Raw genomic sequence first — 25,655 nt, forward strand, 5'->3', positions numbered from 1 at the left:
GTGCACAGTCCCAAGTACCTTGCCTCTATCACATGACTTTTTTATTATTATTCCTGGGGGCTCGGGAATAAATCCACCCGAGACTCATAGAATGAGGAACTCTTCTTGAAATGGGCCCATTTTTAGCAAGCAAGATGTTGGGCGCAGTGGGTAAGGGTGGCACTTCCCTCCGAGACTGCGAGTCTGTTTGGGTCAGCTACGGATACAGCCAGCCACCTTCCCTGGTTTTTCCCTCCACCCTCCACCCCATCCTTCCTTTTTTAAACATCTGCTTCTCCCCTGCTTGTGTTTTCTTTCCTCCCCTCACCCTCCCAGCCTAACCACTCCAGGCTCCAGGGGTTCTACCGCTTCAGCTTCCGCCGCCGTGAGCTCTGCGCGCCCGCGACAGCACCAGAAATCCATGTCTGCCTCGGTGCACCCCTCCAAGCCCGCGCTGCCCCCCTCCGACAATAACTGTGAGGCGCAGCGACCCAGGCAAGTGGGCAGCTCTGCGTGCCTTGTGTCCTCCATCCCCTGCCCACCCCCAGGGCTCTCCAACATTTTTGTGTCTTCCGTCTGCTCCGCACCCTGGAGCCAGAGCTCTCCTTCCTCTCTGTCTCTTTTTTGCCATTCCCCAGTGCGCTCGCTCAGGGTCTGGAGGTACGGTAAGTAGAGGGGGACAGACAAATTTTTGGGGTTGGAAGGATTGTGGTGCCTTGGAGGGCAACTTGGTGTCCTGCAGCTGTTTTTTGGACAAGCTACCTTGTAGGGTGTGACAGGAATATTCTCCCCCCCCCTCCAGAAAAGGAGGCTCAGCACAGCACTAATGCAAGGGGGACAGGGCTGCTTGTTGGAAAGTAGAGCAGACGTCCTCTCTGACTTCAGGTAATGACAGGTTGGATGGCTTGAAAGGAGCCTGAGAACAAGATCAGAAGCCTCCAATTGCCTGTCCTTGTCAGGCAGAAAAAGGACAATTGGAGCCTTCTGATCCCTTCCCCTTCTTTTTTATTCAGCTCTGTTTGTCTCTATTTCAGCAGCTGGGGTTCAGGCAAGGGGCTCTTCAACCTCGTCTCCAGGGTCAACAGCAACAGCAGAGGCTGTTAGCAAGTATCCTATCCTAGAGACTTATTCCTGTCAGCTTGTCATTGTGGCCCTCCTGCCAGAGCAAAAGGCTAGTCTTCACACTGAGGACTAGGGGCTTTGAAAATCTTTTTCCTTTATCCAAGCTGGTGCAGGAGTGAGCAGCGGAAGGAGCTGAGATTTGAAGTGGCCAGAAATGGCAAAGGAGGCAGGGCTTCTGTACCTTTCACAATTGTGTAGAAGAGGGGATTTCAGCAGGTGAGGTTTAATTAAAGGTGTAGGGGCCCCATCCTCTCTCCCCCCCACCTGGTGCCCTTACTTGCAGGCCCTTCAGCCCGTGCTCAGTTCAAAATATGGGTTGTTTATTCATTTATTTTTAAGTGTTGGCTGCCAACGAGGTATCTGCTGCACATGCTGGGTTTAAGCAACCAAAGCCTTGTGGGGCGCTGCCAACATTCCGCCTGCAATTATTCTGCAGTCTTAAACTAGGCTGCAAACCCATTTTAACAGGCTCACAATTTTTCCAGAACTCCTGGGATTTCAGGAGCACCTCTTCATGTACTCTCAGCTATGCGGTTCTTCGTAGAACTCCCCTTGTGTTTCCTCCAACCCCCACAAGCAGAACACCACCTCCCAGAATCCTCTGGGGCACAGAGGCCATAACCCTTGAAAGTGGCTGGCCCCAAAGACTTTCCTGTTCAGCCCAGGCAGCGGAGTATTCCTGGATGGCGAGCAAGTGGAGTCGCTGACTGTCGTCTTCTCTGCTCTTCCCCCTCCCCTCCCCACAGCACTGCACCCCAGAGGGTCCCCGTCGCCTCTCCCTCGGCCCACAACATCAGCAGTGCCCTCCCGGAGCGCACCAACTTCCCGCGGGGCGTCTCCAGCCGCAGCACTTTCCATGCCGGGCAGCTCCGGCAGGTCCGGGACCAGCAGAACCTCCCCTACGGCCTCACGCCCGCGTCGCCCTCCGGGAACAGCCAAGGCAGGAGGGGGGCCTCAGGGAGCATCTTCAGCAAGTTCACCTCCAAGTTTGTGCGCAGGTGAGCAGGGAAGTGGGCAGGGTTGGGAGGAAGAGGAGACGTCCCCCTTTTTTAGCCCTTACCAAATCCATAGCTGGTATTCTCTGCCGATTGGCAACAACTCCAGGATTGCTTGAGATAATGTGCTTTGGGGGTTCAGTTTGGGGGGGGGGAGAGGTGAATGCAAGCCATGCTCCCCCAGGGCACAGCATGAAGGCTCACTACCTTGTGTGTGTATATATATGTGTGTTGTGCACAGCCGGGCCCACCCTAATAAGTACCGCTCTTCCCCACCCCACACCAAGGATGTCCTTGTGACCCCAGCCTCCTCCTCTTTGTCTTGCATCTCTCCTCCCTGCCCCCACCACATTGCTGCACAGAACCAGCGCAGCGGCAGGAGTGTCAGCTGCCTTCCTTGGACGGATCCTTTCCAAACTATGCTTGGAAGGGGTTGGAGAGGACTAGCCTCCTAATTAGGCTTGGGGCAGCCCTTTTTTCCTGTAGCATTCAACCAAGAGGGGTGAGTGTGTGTTTGCATGTGTTTGTATGTGTGCATGTAGGGGTGGAGAACCCCTTTCCTGCCTTTCAGCTCCCTCCTGGTATGATGTCTACAGACAAAAGGGCTCAGGCGCAAGGGAGTGCACCTGGACCAGGGACGCTTGGGGAGAACCATGGCTCATTGCATGCAGAAGGTCTCAGGTTTGATCCCCAGTTCCCTGTAGGTCTGGGAGTTGTCCCCTGTTGGAAACCCTGAAGAGCCACTTCTGGCCAGCAGAGATAACGTTTGGGGGAGCCTTTGACCTTTCAGGTGTTGCTGAACTTCAACTCCCATCGTCCTTTGCTCATTAGCCATTCTTCGCGGGGCTGCTGTGAGTTGTAGTTCAGCAACATCTTGGGTGGGGGGGCAAAGGCTCCTCACACCTGTTGCAGGTGATACAGTGCTAGGTGGATCAATAGCCTGACTTGCTCCATGGCAACTTCCTGTGCTTCCCTGACACGTTAAGACCAATCAGGAGGCGCCACATTAGAGAGAGGCATTCTGGGAATGGAGATCAGAAGAGCGGGCTGAAGGTCACCTTCCTCCCGGCAACAGCGGAGCTCAAGGCCATGGAGGAGCCACCTTGCGCTCTCCCCAAGAGCATGTGAATGCCGCCTTATGAGCTCCTCCCCGGGAATTCCCATTTCTGCTTGCAGCTCAGAAAAGGAGACCAGCAGAGTCTCAACTGAGCCACAGAGCAAGCCAGGCCTGCCTCCCACACTCTCCGCTGCCACCCCAGACACTGCTTCTGTTATGGTTCCTTTAGTGACCTGGGGTGCTGGGAAGGCTGCAAAGCTGAGGGTGGGTGGGAGCCACCTCACCTGCAGCCCAGCCATCCCAGGGGTGGAGGGTGGACAGGGATTTAGCAGAGCAGCCCAGATTATGAGGGTGACAACCAAGCACATTTCCAGGGGTTTGTGAGGCTCTTTGAGCCGCCAGGGAAGTTCCCCAATGCTGCTCCATCCCCTTCCAAGCAACACTCTTTTGGCAGGACAGGGTGGAGGAGATACCTTCTGGACCCTGTCAGTACAAGCTGCCTTCTGCGGTGAGGATCCATCCAGGGAGGTCCTGCAGCTGGGGTCTGCTCGAAACCGTCCCTCAAGGCAGCTATTTTTGTGGTGTTTGTATGTGTGTGTGAATATGTCTCAAAATGGCTTCTCTCTTTCCCGTACAGCCCTGAGAGGGGATGGGCTGTGAGATGGGGCACAGTTTCCTGGCAAAGCCTTTTGTCTCAATTGGGGGGGGGAGTGTTTTATGGTGCATGACGGGGGAGCCATTCTGTACAGCCCAGCGCCTCCTGCCCCAACCCCTTTCCCCCTTTGCTGTAAGTGTTTAACCTGCCCTTCCACCGCACCCCCAGCTTCTGTTCCCAGCTTTGTGGGGAGAGTTAGACTGTGGCAGGACTGGGGACGAGGGGGGCAGCCAAGTGCCTCTGGGGTCCTGGCCTCCCTCCCTCCCCCTCTGCAAGCTTCCAGCAGCAACGGGAGGGGGGCAGTGGGAGGCCCAGCCCAGCCCAGCCCTCCTCCCTCTGGCCTGTCTCTGTCTGAAGCAAAGGAGGCTCTTCAGATTCCCAAGTTTGCGGGGAGGAGGGAGCTAAGGTGGAGGAGGGTTGTGAGGCGGCAGGGTTGTGGGGGCCTTGCTGTGACACCCACCGCCAATTACTATTTTAGGGAGGGAGGTTGGGGCACCCTGACCTGCTCCTGCGTGGCTGGCACTCCTGTCACTCGGTCATTTTTGCACTCGCTCACCCACCCACCCACCGTTTCCCCTCCTTTTTTTTCCCTTTTAGAAATCTGTCTTTCAGGTTTGCCAGAAGGTAGGCGTTCATCACTCTGGTTTTGTTCTGTCCTCCTCCTCCTCCTGTGCAGTACTAACCTCCTCCCTGCCGGCTTCTTCCTCTCCTCTCCCCGCCCCCCCCCTTCTGTGCCTTCTGGCTGCTAATGGTGTCTGTGTGTGTGTCTGTGTGTGTGCGTGCACAGAGCATGCTTAAAGGGACAGGGGGGGCAGCTTGTTAACTCCCTGCCTCTGGGATGTGGGGTGGAGAAAGACCCCCATTGGCTCTGGCCTGCCTCTCAGCCGCCTGCAAATGAGCTGGCTGCTTGCTCACCCGGTGCTGGGCCTCCTCCTCCACTTGGGCATGCTGTCTCTTTAAAGGTGCCTGCCATCTTCCTTGGTCCCCCAGGCTGGGCCTCTGATCTTTAACCGAAACCCTTCTCTCCCTCCCCCTTTTCTCTTTCACACACGCCCACCCCCCCACCCCCCAGCCCAACTAATCCCCTTTCTCCCTGCATGGTGGTGGTTAGGAGGCGCTGGGCTGTCGCTATGCCTCTATTGCTTGCAGCTGCCTTGAGGGTTCAGGGCGGACATGTGGGGAGACGGTTGCCTCGGAATCTGCATGGCCCCAAAGAGCAGATTTTATTATCCTGTAGCAGGTTTTGAGCACAATCTGGAAGATACTAGCAGTCGGTGTGTTGGGGGTTGGTTTCCCCCCCCCCAACACGCACACACAATTGTAGTAGGTAGCCTTTTAATCTTGTTCTTTTTTAGAAAGGGGGAGGTTGCTAGTCCTCATGGGAACAAATCTGAAGAAAGTGTCAGCAGGGTCCACTTTGAAAGACTGTGGGTTTTTACTTGTTTCTTTGGGCATCACAGGACACAGGGCACAGGGCGAACCCTACATACCTCTTTGGTTCTGGCATATTCCAAGAACCCTGGCCTTTCTCATTCAGGCTACTTCACCTTTTTTATTGTTTCAAGTTATGCTGAACATCTAACAGATTTCTCTCTTTGGGGGTCAGCAAGGAACGTTTTCTCCTGGGTAAAATTGACTAAAAGTAGGGGTGGGGTGGGGCTTTCTCCCCCTCTACTCATGAACAGCAAGCGCTTTAAAACCTTTGCATTGTGGAGCTACTTGCTATAAGATGGATGACCAGGGATGGGGAGGAGAACAGAGGGGTTGAACAGAGGGTTGTGCTAGAAATGACCTCCTCCCAGCGCTCTGATCCCATGGACCATAAGAGGCAGCGGCAGCTGCTGTGTTAAAGGCTTGGGGAGGGGGGTTGAAGGTTTCTCCATTGTTTGATTCCCCCCATCCTCCACCCCCACCCCACCTCCTGCCTGGTGATGGTGGATGAGCAGAGAAGGAAGCACACTGGTGATCAAGAAGCAAGTTGCTTGCTTGCCCCCTCCCTCATCTGAGCTGGCATGAGGGAGCTCCATTGGCTGTTGCAAGTCACATGGCTTAGTGATGGGTGGATGTGGCTGGAATATTTAAGGATAGCAAGGAGTGGGGGGCCTGTGGCACTCCAAGTGTTAAAAGCTGCTTGCTCTGTCTTCCCCAGGCAGCATTGCCAGTGGTCAGGCATGGAGGGACTTGCAGTAGTCCCACAAAATCTGGAAGGCCAAAGATTAGACACACCCACACCTTCATCCCCCAGAAAGGGGTACCCAGAATAGCAAGCAGTAAATATCTGCAATACCCAAAAACAAAACAAAGAAAGAGACAGAGCTTAAAATGTCTGTTTAAACAAAAAAATCTGGGCGGTTTAAAAGGCCAGCATCACTTTGCCTCAACGCCAGGAAGAGCTTTGAGGAGGAGTTGCTTTAAAAATAAATCCAGAAGTGGTGCTTTGTATAACCAAAACCAAATTAAAAGGGTGCATGCTACTAAACGTTGGGAGCCTGAATCCAGTGAAGCGGCAGCTTTGATAAAATTGGCTCTCAATGTCACAAAACCATTCTCCCAGGACAGCCCATTGGGCTGCTTAAAAACCTGATGGAAAGCAAAGTGTTTTTAGTTTGCCATCTCTTGAGACTCGTAAGTGGATTCCGCAAACTGTGAAGCCACCGTGGCAAGGGTTGTGCTCTTACTTCGCTCTTGCATGGTGGTGCCATCAGCACGCTCTCCTCATTTGCTAGTCTCAGTGGGCAGGTGGGTTATGATGCAAGTTTCTAAGAAGCGGGTGCAGAGTTGGGCACACTGTATTTTTAGGCTTGGGGAGTGGTGCTCAGATGAGAGGGGAAGCACCTCCCAAGCCATTTACTTTATGTTGCAATAATGTCTAGAATTCCTAGAGCATGATTTAATACTATTTAGCATTGAGGACCACAAGGGAAGCACTGTAGTTTCATAGTAGAGCATCTGCCTTGCATGCAGAAAGTCCCAGGTTCATTCCCTAGCAGCATCTCCAGGTAAGGCCGGGAAAGACTCCCTGCCTGAAACTCTGGAGAGCTGCTGCCAGTCAGTAAAGACCAGGCCTCGGCAACCTCTGGCCCATGGGCCGGATGCGGCCCACAGAGGCCGTTTATCCGGCCCAAGAGCCGCCCGGTCACCGAGCCGCCTGCTCGGCAAGTCCCCGCGCCCCGCCGCGCTAAACCGGCGCAGCGGGGCGCGGGGACTCACCAAGTGGTGCTGAAAATGCTGCAGAAACAGCATCTGGGCATGCCCAGATGCCCAAAATCGCTTCTGCACATGTCAGGGCATGCCCAGAAGCGATTTCCGGCGCTCCGAAAATAGGCAGCACAACACCACAAATCGCTTCTGTGCCTGTCCGGCCCACGGACCGACATCAGTGGAAATGATCCAGCCCATGGCCGGAAAACGTTGCTGACACCTGGTGTAGACTGTACTGGGCTAGATGGACCAGTGGTATGACTCCATATAAAGCAGCTTCCTATACAGTATACTGATTTTCGAGTGTTAATGTGTGCATTCTCTCCATGGTCCTTGCAGCAACCCTGTAAGGTAGGCTAGGGGTGGTGTTGCAGATGGAGGCCAAGAGAGATCATGGCTCATTTTGCAAGTTTGTGGCAGAGGTGTGCTTTGAGCTGGTGATCACAGCACAACCTCTTCCCCTGCCGCTCCAGCTCCTCTTCTTTTCCCTTGCTTGGCTGTGGCTTCTCCTTGTGCCAAGGGACCAGGGAGAGAGGTGCCGCTGCTCATCCCACACCTGCAACCAGCCAGCCCAGATGCCCTCCTCCCCACCACCATGTTGGCAAAACGCACTTCCCAGCATGCCGCGCAAGAGTGTTGCATGCCGCCGGGAGCCTGTGGGCTTGGCATCAGCCCTCATGATGCCCTCACCAGCCCCTTCCGTGTCTTGAGTTGCCCCTCCCCCCTGCCGGAGATGCACACTCGTCCCCCTGCCCCCTGGGAGAAAAGGAGATCAGGTCTAGGAGCTGCTGACTGGAGGGTGCCTGATACCTTGTTCTCCTGCTCTGTTTTTTGAGGAACCTGCATGAGCCCGAAAGCAAAGACCGTGTGGAGACGCTCAGGTGAGATGCAGCCAGTGTCACAGGGCCTCCTCCAGCCTTTGGGGGAAGCTTTTGCTCCACTCTGTCTGTTTCTCCAGCAGGGCCAGGCTGCTCCCTGGCACCTCCTCTCAGTCTCCTCCGTATGTGTGCCTGTCTCTCTCTTCTGTCACTCCCAAACTACTACTTAGCGTCTCTGTGTGCGTGTGTGTGTGTGTGTGTCTCCCTCCCCTCTCTAGCTCTCGGTTGCCGACCAAGCTTGGCTTCTGGGGCAGCTGAAGGGGCCGAGTGGGGAGGGCGCCCTTCTCTGCTCACTGTCTCGCTCTACCCTCTCAGGCCTCACATGGTGGGCAGCAGCGGCGACAAGGAGCGGGATGAGAACCGGGAGGCCAAGCCGCGCTCGCTGCGCTTCACCTGGAGCATGAAGACGACGAGTTCCATGGAGCCCAACGAGATGATGAAGGAGATCCGGAAAGTGCTGGACGCTAACAACTGCCAGTGCGAGCTGCAGGAGAAGTACATGCTTCTGTGCATGCACGGAGCGCCGGGCCACGAGGCCTTTGTCCAGTGGGAGATGGAGGTGTGCAAGCTCCCCCGCCTCTCCCTCAACGGCGTCCGCTTCAAGCGGATATCGGGCACCTCCATGGCCTTCAAGAACATTGCCTCAAAAATCGCTAACGAACTGAAGCTTTAACAGGCCCCCCGGGGGGGCTCAGCCTGCACGCGCATGGGGTGGGGGTTAGGAGTAAAAAGCTGCAATTTTAACTCTGGAAGGGTTTATTTTTCGATACCCTGGTGCAGGACAGAGATTGGGGGCAGGGAAAGGGGGCGGCAGCTGGATGTTTGGGGACATCCCCCCTCTCCATCACTCCCCCCCCCCCGCTGTTGGATCGCCATGGAGACAGAGTGCGTGGGGTAGTGGTTGGCAGCCACCCAGCCCGTCTCCGTGGCAACAGTAGTGGGAGCGTACCAAGGGCTGTTGGTCTCTATAGTGACTGTGTTGGGGGGCATCCCTTTTGGTCTCCGTGGCGACCATGGTACTTTCCTTTTATTTTATTTTTTTGTTGCACATGAGACAGGGTTTTAAATTTTTACCAAACACAGCAAAAAGCAAAGATGGGGAAATAAGTGGACACCCCGCCTCAACTGCCAGAGCTCGCCCTCCCCCACAATGCCTTTTACCTCCCACAATGCCTTTCACTCGCACCCTCCTCTTCCGCTCCTTGTGTTGGTGGTGGGCTTTCAGCTGCCGAGTGTGTGCTCGCTCATGCCCTGGGAGAGTTGGGGTTTCCCCCGTCAGGCCAGTGATGGACAGTGGTGGGTTCGGATGGTTCTGCGGTTGCCCTCTCCTCCCCTTCCTACTCTCGGCCAGTTCTGCTCCCAGAGATCAGGGCCTGTTTTCGGCAAGGCCGTTGGAAGGAGCATAGTCCTCCAATTTGCTCTTCTTCTGGCAGGGGTCCTGAGACCCCCTATAAGAAGAGTGGGGTGGAGATTCTAGCCATGCATATGGTTGCCTCCCATCTTGGAAGAGCAAAGGGTGGGGAGTGTTCCAAGCCACAGCAGTCCATTTCTTCACCTCTGACGACCCTCCCCCACCCCCAGCAATTCTCTTCCCTGCAAGCTCCAGGAGCAACAGCATAAAGCTAGCAAGGGCTTCTGGGAGCAGAGCATTCCTTTGTTCAGCCCGAGCCAGTTTCTTTTATGGGCTTTGACAGCTTGCACAGCATCATGGTTAGAACTGCTGCCCCATCACAGTCTTGCTGGTGCCTTGCTTGTTGGTTCTGACCCCAAGCCCCCACCCCCACACCTGTCTCCAGCACTTCCAGGCTAAGATAACTTTCAGCATGTTTCTTCCTGACCCAAGATGCTCTGGAACACACCAGACACTTTGCACACGTGTTCATACTTGGCTTCTTTTCCTCTGTGCCCGAGAGTGGCTTTGGCTGTTACTAAAGCAAGTGGCACCATCTGCCTGTGGGGAGAGTTGCCTGAGGGGTCATTAGCTGGGGGAACAGATATTTTTGCCCCAGTCTTTCCATTACGGAAGACGACATACACAGGTCATGCTAATGTTTGGGGGCAAGAGGAAGAGCTTTGTGGTGTGGTATGTAGGGGGGCTCTGTTAACACTCTCCCTGCCCAGGTAGTGGTTGCAGCAGTGGTCACCGGTATGGTGGAAGATAAGGGGAGCTCCCCCTCCCATTTACCTCCTTCCCTGCATCTACAAAAGCAGGATAGCACAGCCTGCCCTTCCTTCCCTCTTCAAAAAAACTCACCTTCCCGTTTGACAAGCCAGCTTTTCCCCTCCTCTTTCCAAAGCACAAGAGAAAAATGGGACCCTGGCTGCAATTACCTCTCTTGTTCCTCCCTCCCCTTCACCACACCACCCCTCAAGCTGGGTTTCTTCCATTGTCATATCACCACTTGAGAATGTATTTTCAATCCTCTTTGGGGTGGTTGGGCTCCCCACCCTGGCAGTCTGTACTGAGCTCCTTCAACCCCACCACTGTCACACACACACACAAATCTGGTTTGTATATAACTGTACTGATACCTCAGTTTTGTGAGTGGTTACTTTTTTTTTTAATTCTGATCACAAAATGCCTTTTTTTAAAAAAAGAAAAAAAATCATGTCCCTTTTTTGTTCATCCCCCCTCCTCTAGGGACGCTGCCGTTTGATGTAGTTTTACAGGTTCTAGATTAAAACTTTCCAGAAAGTACCTGCCTGGCCTTGGCTTCCTCTGTTCCCACCTCCCTCCCCAAGCACTTTGCCTGGAGATGTGCTTCCACTCCCTGGGAGGCTACAAGCCTTGGTACCATCCTGTCAAGAGTGGGTGGGGGTGGCTCCATGGGGTTGTGGTGATGAGAAGCAAGGCCTAGGTGCAGCTGTTCCAAGTGCCCAGTGGTTCCCCTTGAATGTGGAATGCTAATTCTGTGCCCCCTTTGCGTTGTTTCTTTTTGCTCTGTGCCCTGACCAGGCAACAGTTGGTGAAGGAACTAATTAAGAGGGGCAGTGTGGCACCCACAACATAAAATGCTGTGGCCTGCTGTGATGCCCTGAACTGTTTTTGTATTCTGAGGAGATGCAGTGTTCCCCAAGAGGCTCCCTCTGTCCCTGTTACAGCAGGGCGAATTGCTAAAGGCTCTGGGAGTGGCAATTTTGATGTCACCACATATGCAATTCCTTCTGGCCTTTGCTGTGTTCATCTTGCTGTGGCTGGCAGGACTCATCCTGGGCAAAGCTGTGTCTGTGACAGGATCAGAGCACCTTTTTTGGAAGACCATGCCTGGGAGGAGGCTGACGGGGCAAAGACCTCCTTCCTCTTGCTTGTGACCAAGTAGCTTGCCTGATTCTCCCCTTTCCATTCTTATTAAAAGCCAAAGAAGAAAAATCATAAGCTCCAGACCTGTTTTTCAGAAGGGGAGGGGGAAGCCTTATCTCCGACATGCATCTTGAGACATGACAGCCCTTTGCTAGAGCACAGAATTTATCTTCTGCCTTGATTTGGGCAATTGTGAATGCCACACACTTCCCCCATGCTTCATTGCCTCCCAAGCTAGACACAGGGTGGAAAGACCAGGCAGTTGTAACAAAATACCTTTATTGAAAATGCTCCATGGACGACAACAACAACAACAAAAGACTCCCAGCAGTGGGTGGGGCCTTGGAGGGGAATCATACACAGAAGACTGCCCAATCCTACTCTTTAGGGAACCTGGCTGCTGCTACCTCCACCGTTACATCTTTGCTGCCAGGGACTCCTGCCTGGCAAGGTGGATAGGCAAATACAGAGCAAATCAGGCTCCCACTCATTCCCTCCCCACTTCCTTCCAAATCTCCATATAGAAACTGGAGAGGAAGGGAACTTGCTGTTGCAGAGAGGGGCATCTTTACTTGGGAGCACTCTTGCCTCTGCATCCAGTCTGATCAGGCATAAATCTCCCCTCCTTCCTCCCCCTCCCCCCAAGCTTCCACCTGTGTCAACTCTGACATACCTCCCCTTGCCCTCCCCCCCAATCCCCGATTCACACAGGCACTGACGCAACTGATCCTGCAAAAGTGTAAACATAATCCAAGCCCACCCCAAGCTACTAGTCCTATCACTTTCTTTCTCTTCCCTCCCCTCCCAAGAAAAAAAAACCCACACCCACCCCAATGTACATGGGGATTGGGATTCCTTGCCAGCTTTCTGGATGCTACCTGAACTGGGTCAGATAACAGTTGGGACTCTGAAGCCCCTCCTTCCCTTTCCCTTTTCATGACCACCACAGCCGATGCACACCTTGTGGGGGGAGAGGAGGACTGTACCAATCCCAGCTGTGACTGTTGTGGAGCCAGGCTCACAGATGTTAAAGGAAGCACTCTGAAACCCCTCCTCAGAGGGAGCTGGAGGAGGGAGGAGGGGGCTCTCCTATCCCACCAAGGAGTGATGGGGGGTGCTGGCCACTGCGGGGCGCTTGTCGCGAGGTGGCTGGCCGAATGAGTGGGGGTGGTGGTTGGTTGAGCGACAGTCTGGGCTGCAGGAAGCGGCCTTGCTGCAGTGGTGGGGGTTGGCGGTGCAGCGTGGGTGCTGTTGGAAGTGTGGGCCTCAGCAAAGGGGGTGGCTGTGAGAGGGCAGCAGGGGGTGGCCGGGGAGACGCTGGGAGTGGTGGCGGAGGGGGCAGTGGTGGCGGCGGCTGCTGCTGCTGCAAGGAACGGGACACCGCGGTGATCTGTACCTGCAAAAGGGCAGAAGGAGAACTTTCAGTGCTGGAGAAGCTCAAGAGGTCTGTGCAGTGTTGATACTGGGGAGCAGCCCCTCTCCTCACCTCGTCTTCTTCCTCACTGCTTGCTAATGAAGCGCTAGAGCTCTTTTGGTCCTGGGAAGGGGAGCTACCCTGGGGGGCAGCCGGCCCCACACCCTCCTGCTCAGCCTCCCATTCCTGCAGCACCTCTTCCAAGTTGAACCGGCGCCGGTAGCTGACAAAGAAAGTCTTCACCTGGGCTACTGTCTTGTTGGCAATCACCTCTGCAATGGCCTGGAAATCTTTGCCGTATTTTCGGATGGCTGAGCAGGAAAAGAGAGGTGATTTTTGCACCGTCCCACAACATAACCAAATGCCACCATTTGGCAAGCCAGCTACCTACTGTTGTGTCTCCAGGCCCCCAATCCATGGTGGAGAAGTTTGGTATAGAGGGTGCCACTTTAGAGTGATCATGACCTGCACCCTGGCCCTCGAATCCCAAAGACCAATACCCTTCTCTGATACAATGGAGGGGAATAACCCATCCATCCTCTCCTAGTTCAGCCCTGCATTGCTAAGAGGAGGCAGCCTGTCACCTCTTTGTTGCATGGGCTCCCACCTGCCCTTGAAGGCTCACCCTGTACAGCCAGCAGCTGTTCATCTGTTGTCCAGCGTGAATTAAACTTGATGTTTGTCTGCAAGAGAGAAAAGTAGCGTGTCTGAGCTTTGCCTCCCTCCCTCTTATGCCTCCCCCAAACAGCGAAATCTGGAAACTACCATTACAGAAAAAGGGCAGCTTGCCTGTGCATGCACACTCACCTCAGGTGGCCGTAGTTTGTCTATTCCACCTTCTAGCGCCTGCTTCATACTGCTATTGATCTGCTTGATGCTCTGTACCTAGTATGGACAGAGACTGGAAGGTCAGGAGGCAACAGCTCCCTTGCCCACCCCCATGGTCTGAAGAGCCCAAATTCTTTGGAAGATGAAAAGGAGAACAGGTTTTCCCTAAGGGGCGGTGCATGCTCATTGGGAGGCAGGCAGCAAGTTGTGACCACGTGTACACACTTAGGATTTTGCTACCTGGCGCTTGAGGGAGACCAGCTGGGAGTCCAGGTGGCGCAGGGTGAGAACAGCCATGTCGGGGCTGGCAGACAGGCCCGTAATGTCCTCCTGGCTCAGGTACATGCCCTTGGGAGGACGCCGGCGAGTGCGTAGTGGGTGGTGCCGATACTGTGACAGTTGCACCTCCTTCTTCACAGGCCCTGGCTTGCTGTTCAGGGGCTTCTGGTAACTAGGCTGGAGAGGAGAGAATGAGAGTGAGAGAAAACTGAACATGAACAGGAGTCCATCCTGCCACCTCCCTTCAAATTTACCATGGTTTTTACTGCCCCACTGCAGCTCTTCCTCCCATGCCCTTTAATGCTGCTTCCTTGAGGAGCTGGATTGTAATCAGTCTTGGCAGGGGTAACTCCTTGGGTTGTATCCAGTGCTAGTTGTACTCAGTACAGATCCACTGAAGTTAATAGACATGACTAACTTAGGTTCATAAATTTCAGTAGGTCGACCCCCCCCCCCAGGTAGAACTTCACTGGTTACAACCCCATCTTCCTTAGGTTAATGTATCGGCCAGTCCTCAGTCCTCTCCCACCCAGTTCCTTTGACATACAGTTGTCATTCAGTTACAGCTCTTCTAAGCAGTTTAATGTTCCTTGCCACATGACATCATCCTAATAAATTCAGGACTTTGTGTGCCCTGTACTTTAAAAAAAAAACAATACCAAAAAACATTTTCATAGCAAAGTGAAAACTTTGCTAATTTTTAAAATTCAGGACACTGAAATTGAAAAAGCCAAATTTCATACTACCAACAGCATTATTGTACTAGCACTTATTCCAACACCTTCAATGATGTGAACTGAGTTTATTTCAAAGCTTGCCTGTTTTCTTGCCGTTGAAGGTACTGGAACCATGTTGACCCTTAGCCACCCTTAGTTTAGACCTGTTAGTGGCCATTCCCCTTACCTCCTTCTTGGGATCCATGGCATCAAATTCACCCTCACTAGCCTGCCGTCCTTCCTCCAGTTCATCATTACTGTAGGGGAAATGCAGCAGACAGAAGTTATTCTGCTTGCTCCAGAATACAACTTGCCTCTCCTGCAGTCTTTTTCTGGTTTCTCCAAATAGGTCTCTTCCCCCTAGTGAGCTATTGCCATCCTTGCTTTGAGCTCTTCTGGGAGGCAGTAATTCCTGCTGTTCATTGCATCCTGGCTCGGCTTCACTGGAAAAAACAAACTTCTGGCCATCTTTGCTTGTGCCCCCACTTTTTCCCAAGCAGTGGGAGAGACTTAAATTGCAGGAGAAAAGTTTGGAATTCTGTCACATACTTATTTTTTAAAAAACAAGAAGTTTACAGTGATGCAGTGGTTAGCCCAAGCAGGGGTCTTGGAGTTTTAGAAGTCCAGGCTGTGTCCACCCAAGTATTGCATACAAGGTAGTCACTTCCAAGCCCTCTCCAATTGCATGGAGCCAGGACAGCCCCGTGGTTTTCCACAGATCTGAGGGCAATGAAACAATCGCTGAGATGGCTAGAGCGCCGGTGGCTGATAACTCATCATGAAGCTGACCGGACACGGGTTAGAGCTCAATGTGAAGCCTACCAAGTGGCGGTAGCGACGGTGAAGAAGACTTTCTTCACCGCCTCTATTGCATCTGCAGAAAACAGCAACAGGAGACTTTTTCAGGTGGTTTGCAGTTTAGTGGAACCATCTGCTCCATCGGGGCCCAGTACGGGCCACATGATCTCCTGCAACTATTTTGCAAAGTTTTTTGCAGATAAAGTCACTCAGATTCGGGAAGAGGTAGACTCCACCATGGAAGCAGGGCAGGGGCGGGGGAGTGCTAGAGATCTGTCTAGTCAAGTTGCATGGGATCAATTTCAATCTGTTACCTCCGAGGATGTGGACAGGCTGCTTGGACGAGTGAAACCAACCACCTTTCTCCTTGATCCTTGCCCATCCTGGCTTATAAAAGCTAGCCGAGAAGGACTGGGTGATGGGCTTCGCGGGTTGGTGAATGCTTCTCTCTGTGAGGGAGCCTTCCCAGACCCGCTGAAAGAGGCAGTTATTAAACAGCTTCTTAAAAAACCATCTTTAGATGTGGCCAATATGGCCAACTATCGCCCAGTCTCAAATCTTCCATTCTTGGGCAAGGTGATTGAGCGAGCGGTTGCTGAACAACTCCAGGTACGCCTGGAAGAAGCGGACCATTTGGATCCCTTCCAGTCGGGATTCAGGCCTCATCATGGGACTGAAACTGCCTTGGTCACACTGGTTGATGATCTCCGGCAGGCTAGGGACAAAGGTGAGAGCTGTTTCCTTGTTCTGCTGGATCCCTCAGCGGCTTTTGACACCATCGGCCATAACATCCTCCTTGACCGTCTAGAGGGGTTGGGGGCTGGGGACACTGTTATATAGTGGTTCCGCTTTTCCTCCTGGGCCGTGTTCAGAAAGTGGTGGGGGGGGTGAGTGTTCAGACCCCTGGGCTCTCACTTGTGGGGTGCCTCAGGGTTCTGTCCTCTCCCCCATGCTTTTTAACATCTATATGCAGCCGCTGGGAGAGATCATCGGGGTTTGGACTGGGTGTTCATCAGTATGCGGATGATACCCAGCTCTACCTCTCTTTCAAATCAGAACCAGTGAAGGCGGTGAAGGTCCTGTGTGAGTGCCTGGAGGCGGTTGGAGGATGGATGGTGGCTAACAAATTGAGGTTGAATCCTGACAAGACAGAAGTACTGTTTGTGGGGGACAGGAAGTGGGCAGGTGTGGAGAACTCCCTGGTCCTGAATGGGGTAACTGTGCCCGTGAAGGACCAGGTGCGCAGCCTGGGAGTCATTTTGGACTCACAGCTGTCCATGGAGGCGCAGGTCAATTCTGTGTCCAGGGCAGCTGTCTATCAGCTCCATCTGGTACGCAGGCTGAGACCCTATCTGCCTGCAGACTGTCTCGCCAGAGTGGTGCATGCTCTAGTTATCTCTCTCTTGGACTACTGCAATGTGCTCTACGTGGGGCTACCTTTGAAGGTGATCTGGAAACTACAACGAATCCAAAATGCGGCAGCTAGACTGGTGACTGGGAGCGGCTGCCGAGACCACATAACACCGGTCTTGAAAGCCCTACATTGGCTCCCAGTATGTTTCCGAACACAATTCAAAGTGTTGGTGCTGACCTTTAAAGCCCTAAATGGCCTCGGTCCAGTATACCTGAAGAAGCGTCTCCACCCCCATCGTTCTGCCTGAGGTCCAGTACTGAGGGCCTTCTGGCAGTTCCCTCGTTGCAAGAAGCCAAGTTGCAGGGAACCAGGCAGAGGGCCTTCTCGGTACTGGCACCCGCTCTGTGGAATGCCCTCCCATCAGATGTCAAAGAGAAAAACAGCTACCAGATTTTTAGAAGACATCCGAAGGCAGCCCTGTTTAGGGAGGCTTTTAATGTTTAATTAGTTATTTTATTTTTCTGTTGGAAGCCGCCCAGAGTGGCTGGGGAAACCCAGCCAGATGGGCAGGGTATAAATAATATATTATTATTATTATTATTATTATTATTATTATTATTATTATTATTATCAACATTTTGCCTGGTTCTGTCCTTGCTAAGTTGTAATTGGTTTTATGGGCAAATCTTGACATTATATTCAGCTTAACTGGGTTTGGGCAGGCTCCCTGCCTCAGAAACTGATTTGAAGTGTTCCATTAATTGGTGGGGTCCCACTAATGAAACTGCTTTGGGGTTGAAGGCAAAGTTATTGGCTCTGTGACAGGCCCAGCCACCCAGTACCTCTGCTACAAACCCTTTCCTTCACAAGCCTGCTAAGCCCATCCATCCCACGTACATGCACTCTTGGTCTCTGACCTGTCATCCTTTTCCTTCTTGCTGAGCAGCTTGCGGGCCTGCCGATCCATCACACTAGTCCTGCTCCGGGTTTTCTTCCAGGAGTAGTAATACTTCACCAGGCTGGGAATCATCTTATCAGGAAGCTAAGCAAGGAGTCGCAGGAGGAACGGTGAGTAGAAGAGGGCAGCCAAAACTTGAATTACTGTGTGGCACAAGGTAATTCTAATAGGCATGTAATTAGGCCACGGAGTGATGCTCAAATACAGAGTTAACGGGTAGAGCTGTGGCACTGGGTCATTCGTATATTGTGTGTGAGAGACAAGAGGTGCCAGAATGGGATTAGTGAAATGGGGAGTCTGGTCCAGAAACAACCATCAGCCCATATAATTGCACAAGCTGGCTCCCCATACAGAGTGAAAAGGGGAGACTATTATACAGAACAGTGGAAAATCATGGTGCAGCCAGCCCTTGATTTCAAACAGCAGGCCTTGAAACAGTTTGGTAAATTGTCAATATAGGCACATATCTGGTCGCAGGTTTTGGAGGGGGACTTATGCAAGATACCCTCAGTCTTACCTCCACCTTGCTGCTGTCCCTATTTCCCATTCCTTGCCCTCTTCTTCTTGGCCAACTGAACCAGGGCCAAGAGAGTTAGGAGAGGCTGCTCCCCTCCTTCACTGCTCACCCAGAGAACAGCCAGGAGGTGGCAGTGGGGCTATGGAAGGGGCTGACAAGACCAACCTGGCACTGGACACTTGTGAGAAGATTGTTCTTTGGACCCAGCCACCCTGCCACTTACACCAGCAAGAGGGGAACGCATACCATCTGCTGGATTCGAGCAAAACTCTTGCCATGGAAGCTGAAGGCTTGCTCAAACAGGACTTTGTCCTCCACCGTCCACTCATCAGGGAATGGTGTGAAATTGGCCAAGTCAGCCAGGGACTTCTCCACATCGTGTTTGTGCCACAGCAGCATCCCCAGAGCCTGTTGGAGGAAAGAAGGCAATGGGTAAGAGAGGAGTGACTGTCCCAGCAATGGAATGTCACTCCTGAAAATGTGGCTCCAGAAAGTCTGGCGATACCTAAGTTTCTGGCAATTCTGAAGATAACCTTAGAGGTTAAGATAGTGATGGCAAGCAGGTCAGTGAAAGAGAGATGGGCTAGGAAGGGTTACCTTTGGCCATGGAATGGCACGTTTGTCAGCTCTTGGGGGAGGGATCCCTCTTAAATGTTTCTGCCAACCTCTCACCTGGTCCTGTGGTATCACATTATTTGCTATGAGAAAATGCCTATCTTAAGACTGGGTAGCATTGTTTCCAATAAGCTTTTACTGGCTTACAAGTTGATGCTAAATGGAATGAAGTGTCCAATAAATCTAATTTGGTTAACCCGATCAAACAATGTCTAATTTTGTGTAATTTGCTCTGCTCTTATGGAATTTGTAGGATTTCAGAAATGTTGAGTTAGGGTCAAGAAACAAAGGGTTGTATTCAACTTCAGATTTACACTGAAATTAATGACCACCACTAAGTTAGTTCCATTAATTTTAATGAGTCTACTCCAAGTAAAACTTGTTGAAGCACCACCCAGGGAATCCAGTTTGTTCTGGTTTTCCTACCTGCTCTATGTTGTATCCGTGCTTCTCCTTGGCCATGGCAATATATTTGTCCACTAGAGGGAGAAAGAGGCAACCGTCAATGCTGGGGGAGGTAAACAGAGAAGATGTACCGTAGATGCTTCATCCTCTGACATCTCTTTCCCTTGGTGGTTGACTAGCCTGCCTGCCTGCCCGGTGGGGATGGCAGTGATCATCTCCTCTTCCATGACATCCACAACCACTTTTGGGGCTTCCGGTGAGGAGCCCCTCCTGCTAGCAAAGAGGGGAGAAAATTGAAGTGCTCTGTTGTGCTGCGCCCTCCAGAGGAACATAAAAGCAGGCATGTGGCCAGAGGGTCCAGCACACACTAGATCTGTGTTACAAGAGAACTGCCCAAGAGATTTGACTGCAGGTCCCAGGTGAATTCATATTTGGGAAGGAGGGGAGAAGCATCCCCCACAGAAGTGGAAAGAGTGACTGTAAAATATATTATGTACATGTGATATACTAAATATTCTCACACAAGCCCTTAATGACAAAGCCATTGGGGTGACAATTGGCCATGCAGCAATCTTTTGCTGCCCTCCTCAAAAGCGACAGCACTACCTGGACAAGCGGAACCCCAACTTTGGGCCTCTGCTTCAGCATAGGCAGCAACACCATCCCCCCCCCAAGCTGCCTGCACCAGCCAGATTAATAACCCAGGAGCCGGAGGCAGCACACCAGCCGCTCGGTAATTGCTTCTAGGAGTCCCGGGAGGGGGGGAAAGGGGGAGCTGTCAATCAGAGGCTCTGTTACCAGCTGAAGATGGAATGCATTTCCCCACCCCCACCCCTATTTTAGCCAGGCTGGTTCTTGGTTGATTCTGGAACTGGTTCAGAATCCAGGCCAGGGAGCAAAGGCTGTTGGAACATCCAACATGCCCTGAAGGGAGGAGAGCTGCACAGGAGTGTGCAGGGCCCAGTCCCAGCCATTGATCTGACCTGGCCTTTCCACTTTTTACACAAAGAGGGAGGAGCAACTCACATTTGGCATCAGAGACACAATGATTTGGAGACCAAACGAGCATCCCTTTCAACTCCTTGTTGCTGTAGCGAGCTGGGCTCTCTGAATTACAAAGACAGAGGGAAGAGAAAGCTTTAAGCACTCTGGGAAGGATCTCCTGATAGGTTCATCATCATCTGCTGCTGCTGAAAATCAAGGTGGTGAGAGAGGAATGCATTTGTGCTGAAGCAAGTACCGGTAGTGGATGGCTTGGTGGCTACACAAACACAACCTCTCTCCAGTATCCTAGCCAGCAGTGCGAGCTATCCCAGCTCAGTCAGCTTTCACTCTGTTTTCCTGGTAGGTGATTGCCTCCTCCCTCCATCATGCCCACTCAGTCTGCTCATGTCTTCAGTCCCCACCTGTATTACGTATTATCCAACACTTTGGTGGACCCCTCCCTTCACTCTTGAACAGCATGTGGGGAGGAGGTTATTTCACCCCATTCACCCAGGAACCAAGAGCAAAGACAGGTGGAGCCTCCAAGTCAAGAAACTAGCAGTTACGTGTTGCCAGGGTGGTTGTAAGCAGGAGGCGCCAAAGATTTGGCACTGGAAGAGAGTGTGACTGCATTAGAGCTTCGGGCTGCTGCCAGGTGCAGGAGGGGGATGGTCAGAGAGAAGCCATCTGGTGCAGCAGGGTGGGGGTGGGACCCGTCGCCCTTGTTCACCTTAGGGGGAAATGCTCAGGATCCACTTAGGAAGGAGGATTCAGAATGGACACTGCAATGATCCACCAGGACTGTTAAGCCAGAGCCTTTATTTGAAGGAGCCGGGAACATGACTGCCTTCTTGCTTAACCCTCTCCTGTAATCTGTAATGCTTATATGTGCCCCCCCCCTCCCTTTACCTGGTTTGCACTCTGGAATCACAGCTTGGTAATCTGCTCCCACACGGATCATGCTGTCTGTAAGGGAACAAGAAAGACAAGCTTGAAGGACCTGCTGCTGCAAGGGAGAGAGGGCAAAGGCTGGCTCAGACAGCGATACAAGCCCTCAAGAGAGGAGTTGGATCATCCCTTGGAATGGGAACAGTTCATTTTTGGCTGCTGCTTCCTGCTTGAATAGCCTCAAATGCCCAAAGACATTCCCAAGGGATGTGGAGTGTGCAGGAAGCAGAATGAGACGCTCCACTGCTTTTAAGTTCAGTGGTCCAGCATAATATTTGGAGGAGACTTTTACTGTATATGAAGGGGCAATTGCATGTTTTGGTTGGGAGGTGTCCTGGCTCTACTTGAGATATTGCAGTGGAGCGTTTGTGTGTTCCTTCTATCACTGCCTTGCTCCATCCTCAAAGGTGGTGGAGGTATGGCCAAGGGGCAACAGTATAAATGGCTGAGCAAGCCATAGCAGCCTTCCAAATGAACAAGGAGGATCTTGGTACAAACACTCAGTACACACACCCTCCACCACCCGAAGCACTTTGGCACTTGAGAAGCAAGGACCCCTGGGAGCCCTCCAGGGAAACATCAAGAGAAAGGATACTGCTTAGAAACCTTCCCAGGCAGCAAATGCAGCATTTTCACTATAACTTTGGATAGCCTAGTATTTTCTCCACCACCCCACCACCCTCTGCAAACTCCTGTTCCTTAAAAAAAACAACCCCAAGCTACCAAGCAGCTGCTGAACGGCAGGCAAGATCTGGAAACATTTAGCCAAAGTCCTGCCAAGGAGCTCCTGAGCTTTCACTTTCTGGCAGAGGGGCCAAGAAACACATGCTGGGCTGGGGGCCAAGTGTCTGCTGAAAGGGCTCAATATCGATTCTGGAAAACACCCACACTGTGCCCTACAGAGCAGTTTCTGGGGGGGCAGTGATGGGATCCTCATGTGGCCATGTGTTTGGCATCTAGATGCAGGAAGGGGCATGGTTCTCCTGATATATCTTGGGGGCACCATCTGCACCTCCTCCAAGAGTGCATCTGGCAGCTCTAGGGTGGTGTTGGGCAGGGTGGGGTGAGGGGTGGATGTCAGTTGGCAAAGACAAATGACACCACCTTAGGGCCATGCACCATCACCACCCAGCTCACTAGAGCATGATCCAATATTCAAGGTGGGGAGAGAGAGAACTGGAGAAGGCAGCAGTCCAATCCAACAGTTCAAGAGAGCTAAAGCAAAACCTGCTGATGGATGGATGGCCATGGTTATACTATCAAACACACACACACACACACACACACACACACACACACACACTTGGAATGCAGGTGACACACTGAGGTAGCTTCTGTCCAAAATGTGTTTTGAGAATGAGATCTGACTAGGGTGGTTTTAATTGTGTTGTGTCTCTATAGCCTGTGGCAGATGGACAAAAGTCTCTCCCCATCCAGCCCTATCAACAGCACTGTATATCTCCTAGAGCAGATGTTCAGCTGCAGGTGCACCAGTGGACATGTGGAGTACTAGGCGGGGGTGGGGGTGGGGGTGGTGTCCCTCCACCACCACATCCCACAGAGAATGGAGGGAGGTGGAAGAGGAAGAGAAAGCCTAACAAAGCCAGAGGTGTACAGGAAATCATAACAGAGTTTGAGAGAGATGATGGGAGGGCTCTGGGGACAATAAAGCTATGAGCTCAAACCCAAAGCAACTTTCTAATTCTAGCCCCCAGCTGGCTCCTTTGTTAACCTGGCCAATGGGTGAAGGTGAAAAAAAAGGAAGGGGCAGTTGCAGAGGATCCCCACCCTCATTGTGCTTCTGGGTCTGACCACACAGGCAAAAAAAGGATCAAATGTCAGAGGTAAGATAGGTGGGTGATCACTAAAGTGTAAAGCAACTGGAAAGGATTAAGGGAAAGTGTTTCTTCCAACCACAGTGACCTGGCAACTATCACACTGTTTTATTCAAGGATCCCAAGCAGTAGCATAACACATGCTTGGGCTGACATTTGGGAAGATGCACTTCACTAACAGCACCTCACCTTTTGGAACACCTCGAGCCAGACTAACACCTGTGCGCCCCCCTTTCTTCTTTTTGAAGCCTCATGTCACAACACTGAAGGAGGTCATCATCTGCTTCCTGCAATCAGGGTAAGTCTCTTTCTTTTGCACACTCCTAGCCCCTTTCCCTGCACCATCTCTGTTGCTTTACAAACTACAGTTTTCCAAGTTACGTGTTTCTCACTTGCTGTCATATGCACCCCAAAACAAACATTTTCTTAGATATATTTTTCATCAGCTGTGCCCCCACAACCTCACCCCACAGCCCTCATGGAGCCAGATTTCTCTCTGCACACACACACACACACCCATTTGTGTTACCAGCTCTCCCTCTCCCACGCCCACTCTCACTCTGTGGCCAGTAGAGGGCAAGGTGAGCCTAATAAAGGCCTTTCCCCTCTATTGGAAAAAGCCAAACTAAAGCCATTGGTGTCATGAGGTCAGTGGCCTGAAGTCCAGCTCCAAAAGGGTCCCTGATGCCAAACTCTTTGTTCCACCACAGCACAACACAGTGGACTCTCTCAGCCCTCTTTTTAACTGGGGCATCTTAGACCTTCAACCCACGCATCCATTGGTTCAAATCCTCCCACCCCCTTGAGTACAATGAAGTCCTGAGAAACAGCCACTTTTAATAACTCTTCATGTGAGCATAGCATGTAGCTCAGTTTGGCTTACCGTGGGAGTGTTCCTCTTCACTGCTGTCATCTTCTGAGTTCTGGTGGTTGCCGTTGGTGGCTGACTTGGACCGGCTTCTGGACAGGATCCCTGATTTTTCCATTACGGAAGGCATCTTCCAAGTCCCAGCAGACCACCAGGCTGGGAAAGGATATTTTTTCCCCTTCCAGTCTTCGTACCTCTTTCAGGAAACTGAAATACTTGTATGTTATTTAAATTTTTAAAAATTGAAGTTCCTCTGTCTCTTCTCCCCCTTTGCCACAACTTCCAACTTTAAAACATTAAGAGGAGAAAATTAATGCCCCTTGTAAAAATCCATTGCAGTGAAGGTAGGAGTTACAGGTACAGAGTTCAGGTTTTCCTTTCCCACTCTGAAATTTTGTCTCTCATTCCAAAGTTACTGTAAACTTCCTTGTAATGGGTATGAACCATGAGGGGAAACTCGGTACTGCTGAAGTTATGTAGGAGATGCTCTGAGAAAGTCGGGAGCTTAACACCTGGAATAGGATGTGTGTTTGGGGGAGCAGCAACCTAAAAAAAGATAACTTCTAAAATAAGCTGCTTCTCCAGTTAAGATCCCAGATTTCTCCAATCTGCAAAAAGAAAAAGGGAGAGGGAGGAAATATCACCTTAAAAATCCTAGGGAAACATAAAAGGGGGAGAAGTCCTTTGGTCCTAAAAGTCTACCTAAGCCCCCCCCCCCTCTCTCAAAAAAAGATCTGTCCTTTTCTTTTCTTCTTCAGAGCTGCAGTAACTTGTACAAAAAGGGAATATCCTCTCCAGAGTCCCAGTTTTTATCACCAGGAAAGAGAAGAAGGATCAGGAGGAAAGCCTCCCTCGTGCGTGTGAGGCACTTAAAGGAAAAGTTGCATGAGGAGGATTATTTGCAGGCGCTGCCGTCTCCTACTGCTGCTGCCGCCACCATCTCTTTTTCCCTCCCTCTCACACAATGAGTCTGTGGCTGCTTTGCTCTTGCTCTTGCTCCTGCTGCTGCTGCTGCTCCTGCTGCTGCTGTGAGAAAGTAGTTCCAGTTCTCTGCCTTAGCACCTCCCCTCAGACTCTTCCGCCTGCCTGCACATCTGGCCAGAGGAGGCACGCAGGGGCAAGAGGCTCGCAGAAAGGGGAGGGTGGAGGCCAGATGTGCAGAATGGGGAGGAAAAGGTCAGGAGCGGGGAGGGAGCACATCAGTCCTCTGAAAGCACAAGCTGCTCTGTCTTAAAAGAGAGAGAGAGAAAAGAAAAGAATTCCCATTTCTTCAAAGGGGTGAAGGATGGAGGAAGTCTGTTCCCCTTGTAGCGAATGAGGAGAAGGTGCTGTGAGATGCTGATATTCAATTCCCAGCAGGAGACACGTGGGAAAGTCTCTCTTCCCCCTCCATTGCTTCTGCTCTAATCTGGCTTCTCTCACTTTCTCCTTATCCAGGAGAAAGGCACTGTTTGGTAGAAGCAGAACTGTAGCATCTTTATAAGACATATAACTATTAAGTCATCTAACACTCTCAAAATTTCACTTAGCTGTCATTTTATGCTCACTATGTAGAGCTTTGGCTGCTGTGTATGGGAGAGTTCCAAAGGTGGAGAAAATAAGTCCACACCCCTATATCAGATTGACCTACCAGTATTCCCTCGGCATCACTATCTCCACTGCACTGCTTTTTAGAAAACAGCTTCAATCTGGACAGCGCTGCAATTCTGCAGAACAGAACTAGGAAAACCTAAATGAACCCACTCACCCCACCCTCCACGCAGAGGGGCACAATTAGTTGAGAAGGAAGTTGCCCTTTACTAGGCTCATTGAAATGAATACGAGCGACACACTATGATGTTCTTGCGCAGCTCCCATTCATTTCAGGGGAGCCTATGTAAGAGAATTACCAATGGTTGTGAGTCCTATTCATCAGATCAGACCCTTTTCTCCTCTGCCACACCACAAT

At 51.8% G+C, this 25,655-nt stretch overlaps 2 protein-coding genes across 19 annotated transcripts in view; one reads left to right on the forward strand and one right to left on the reverse strand.

The window, feature by feature from the left end:
* The window catches only part of MARK2 (microtubule affinity regulating kinase 2), a 117,989-nt gene extending 106,732 nt beyond the window's left edge, over positions 1 to 11,257 (forward strand). For 6 of the 16 annotated variants that reach the window (XM_035098414.3, XM_088659182.1, XM_035098420.3 and 3 more), the window contains exons 15-19: positions 316 to 474; positions 1,848 to 2,099; positions 4,406 to 4,432; positions 7,846 to 7,890; positions 8,203 to 11,257. In XM_035098414.3, the coding sequence (XP_034954305.1) occupies positions 316 to 474; positions 1,848 to 2,099; positions 4,406 to 4,432; positions 7,846 to 7,890; positions 8,203 to 8,560 (841 nt within the window). In that variant the 3' untranslated portion in view covers positions 8,561 to 11,257. The remainder of the gene's footprint in view (positions 1 to 315; positions 475 to 1,847; positions 2,100 to 4,405; positions 4,433 to 7,845; positions 7,891 to 8,202) is intronic. The other 10 variants (XM_035098418.3, XM_088659183.1, XM_035098421.3 and 7 more) reach the window with 5 other exon arrangements.
* Positions 11,258 to 11,447: 190 nt separating this feature from the next.
* On the reverse strand, positions 11,448 to 25,154 carry RCOR2 (REST corepressor 2). Of its 3 annotated transcripts, XM_035098425.3 has the most exons (12): positions 23,723 to 25,154; positions 20,966 to 21,022; positions 20,099 to 20,179; positions 19,094 to 19,146; positions 18,299 to 18,460; positions 17,495 to 17,619; positions 14,613 to 14,682; positions 13,671 to 13,886; positions 13,410 to 13,487; positions 13,228 to 13,285; positions 12,675 to 12,913; positions 11,453 to 12,584 (listed from the first exon to the last, which is right to left on the reverse strand). In XM_035098425.3, exons 1-12 carry the CDS (start codon positions 23,835 to 23,837, stop codon positions 12,243 to 12,245), a joined length of 1,596 nt encoding a protein of 531 aa, XP_034954316.3. In that variant the 5' UTR covers positions 23,838 to 25,154; the 3' UTR covers positions 11,453 to 12,242. The 3 variants fall into 3 exon arrangements, with proteins under 3 accessions (XP_034954315.3, XP_088515315.1, XP_034954316.3); XM_035098424.3 differs by having other exon boundaries at positions 11,448 to 12,913; positions 23,723 to 24,468; XM_088659189.1 differs by lacking the exons at positions 20,966 to 21,022; positions 23,723 to 25,154 and adding an exon at positions 20,479 to 20,588 and having other exon boundaries at positions 11,448 to 12,913.
* Between the last annotated feature and the right edge of the window lie 501 nt (positions 25,155 to 25,655).

Source organism: Zootoca vivipara, chromosome 16 (assembly GCF_965207765.1).
Source record: "Zootoca vivipara chromosome 16, rZooViv2.hap1.1, whole genome shotgun sequence".
Classification (NCBI taxonomy): Eukaryota; Metazoa; Chordata; class Lepidosauria; order Squamata; family Lacertidae; genus Zootoca; species Zootoca vivipara.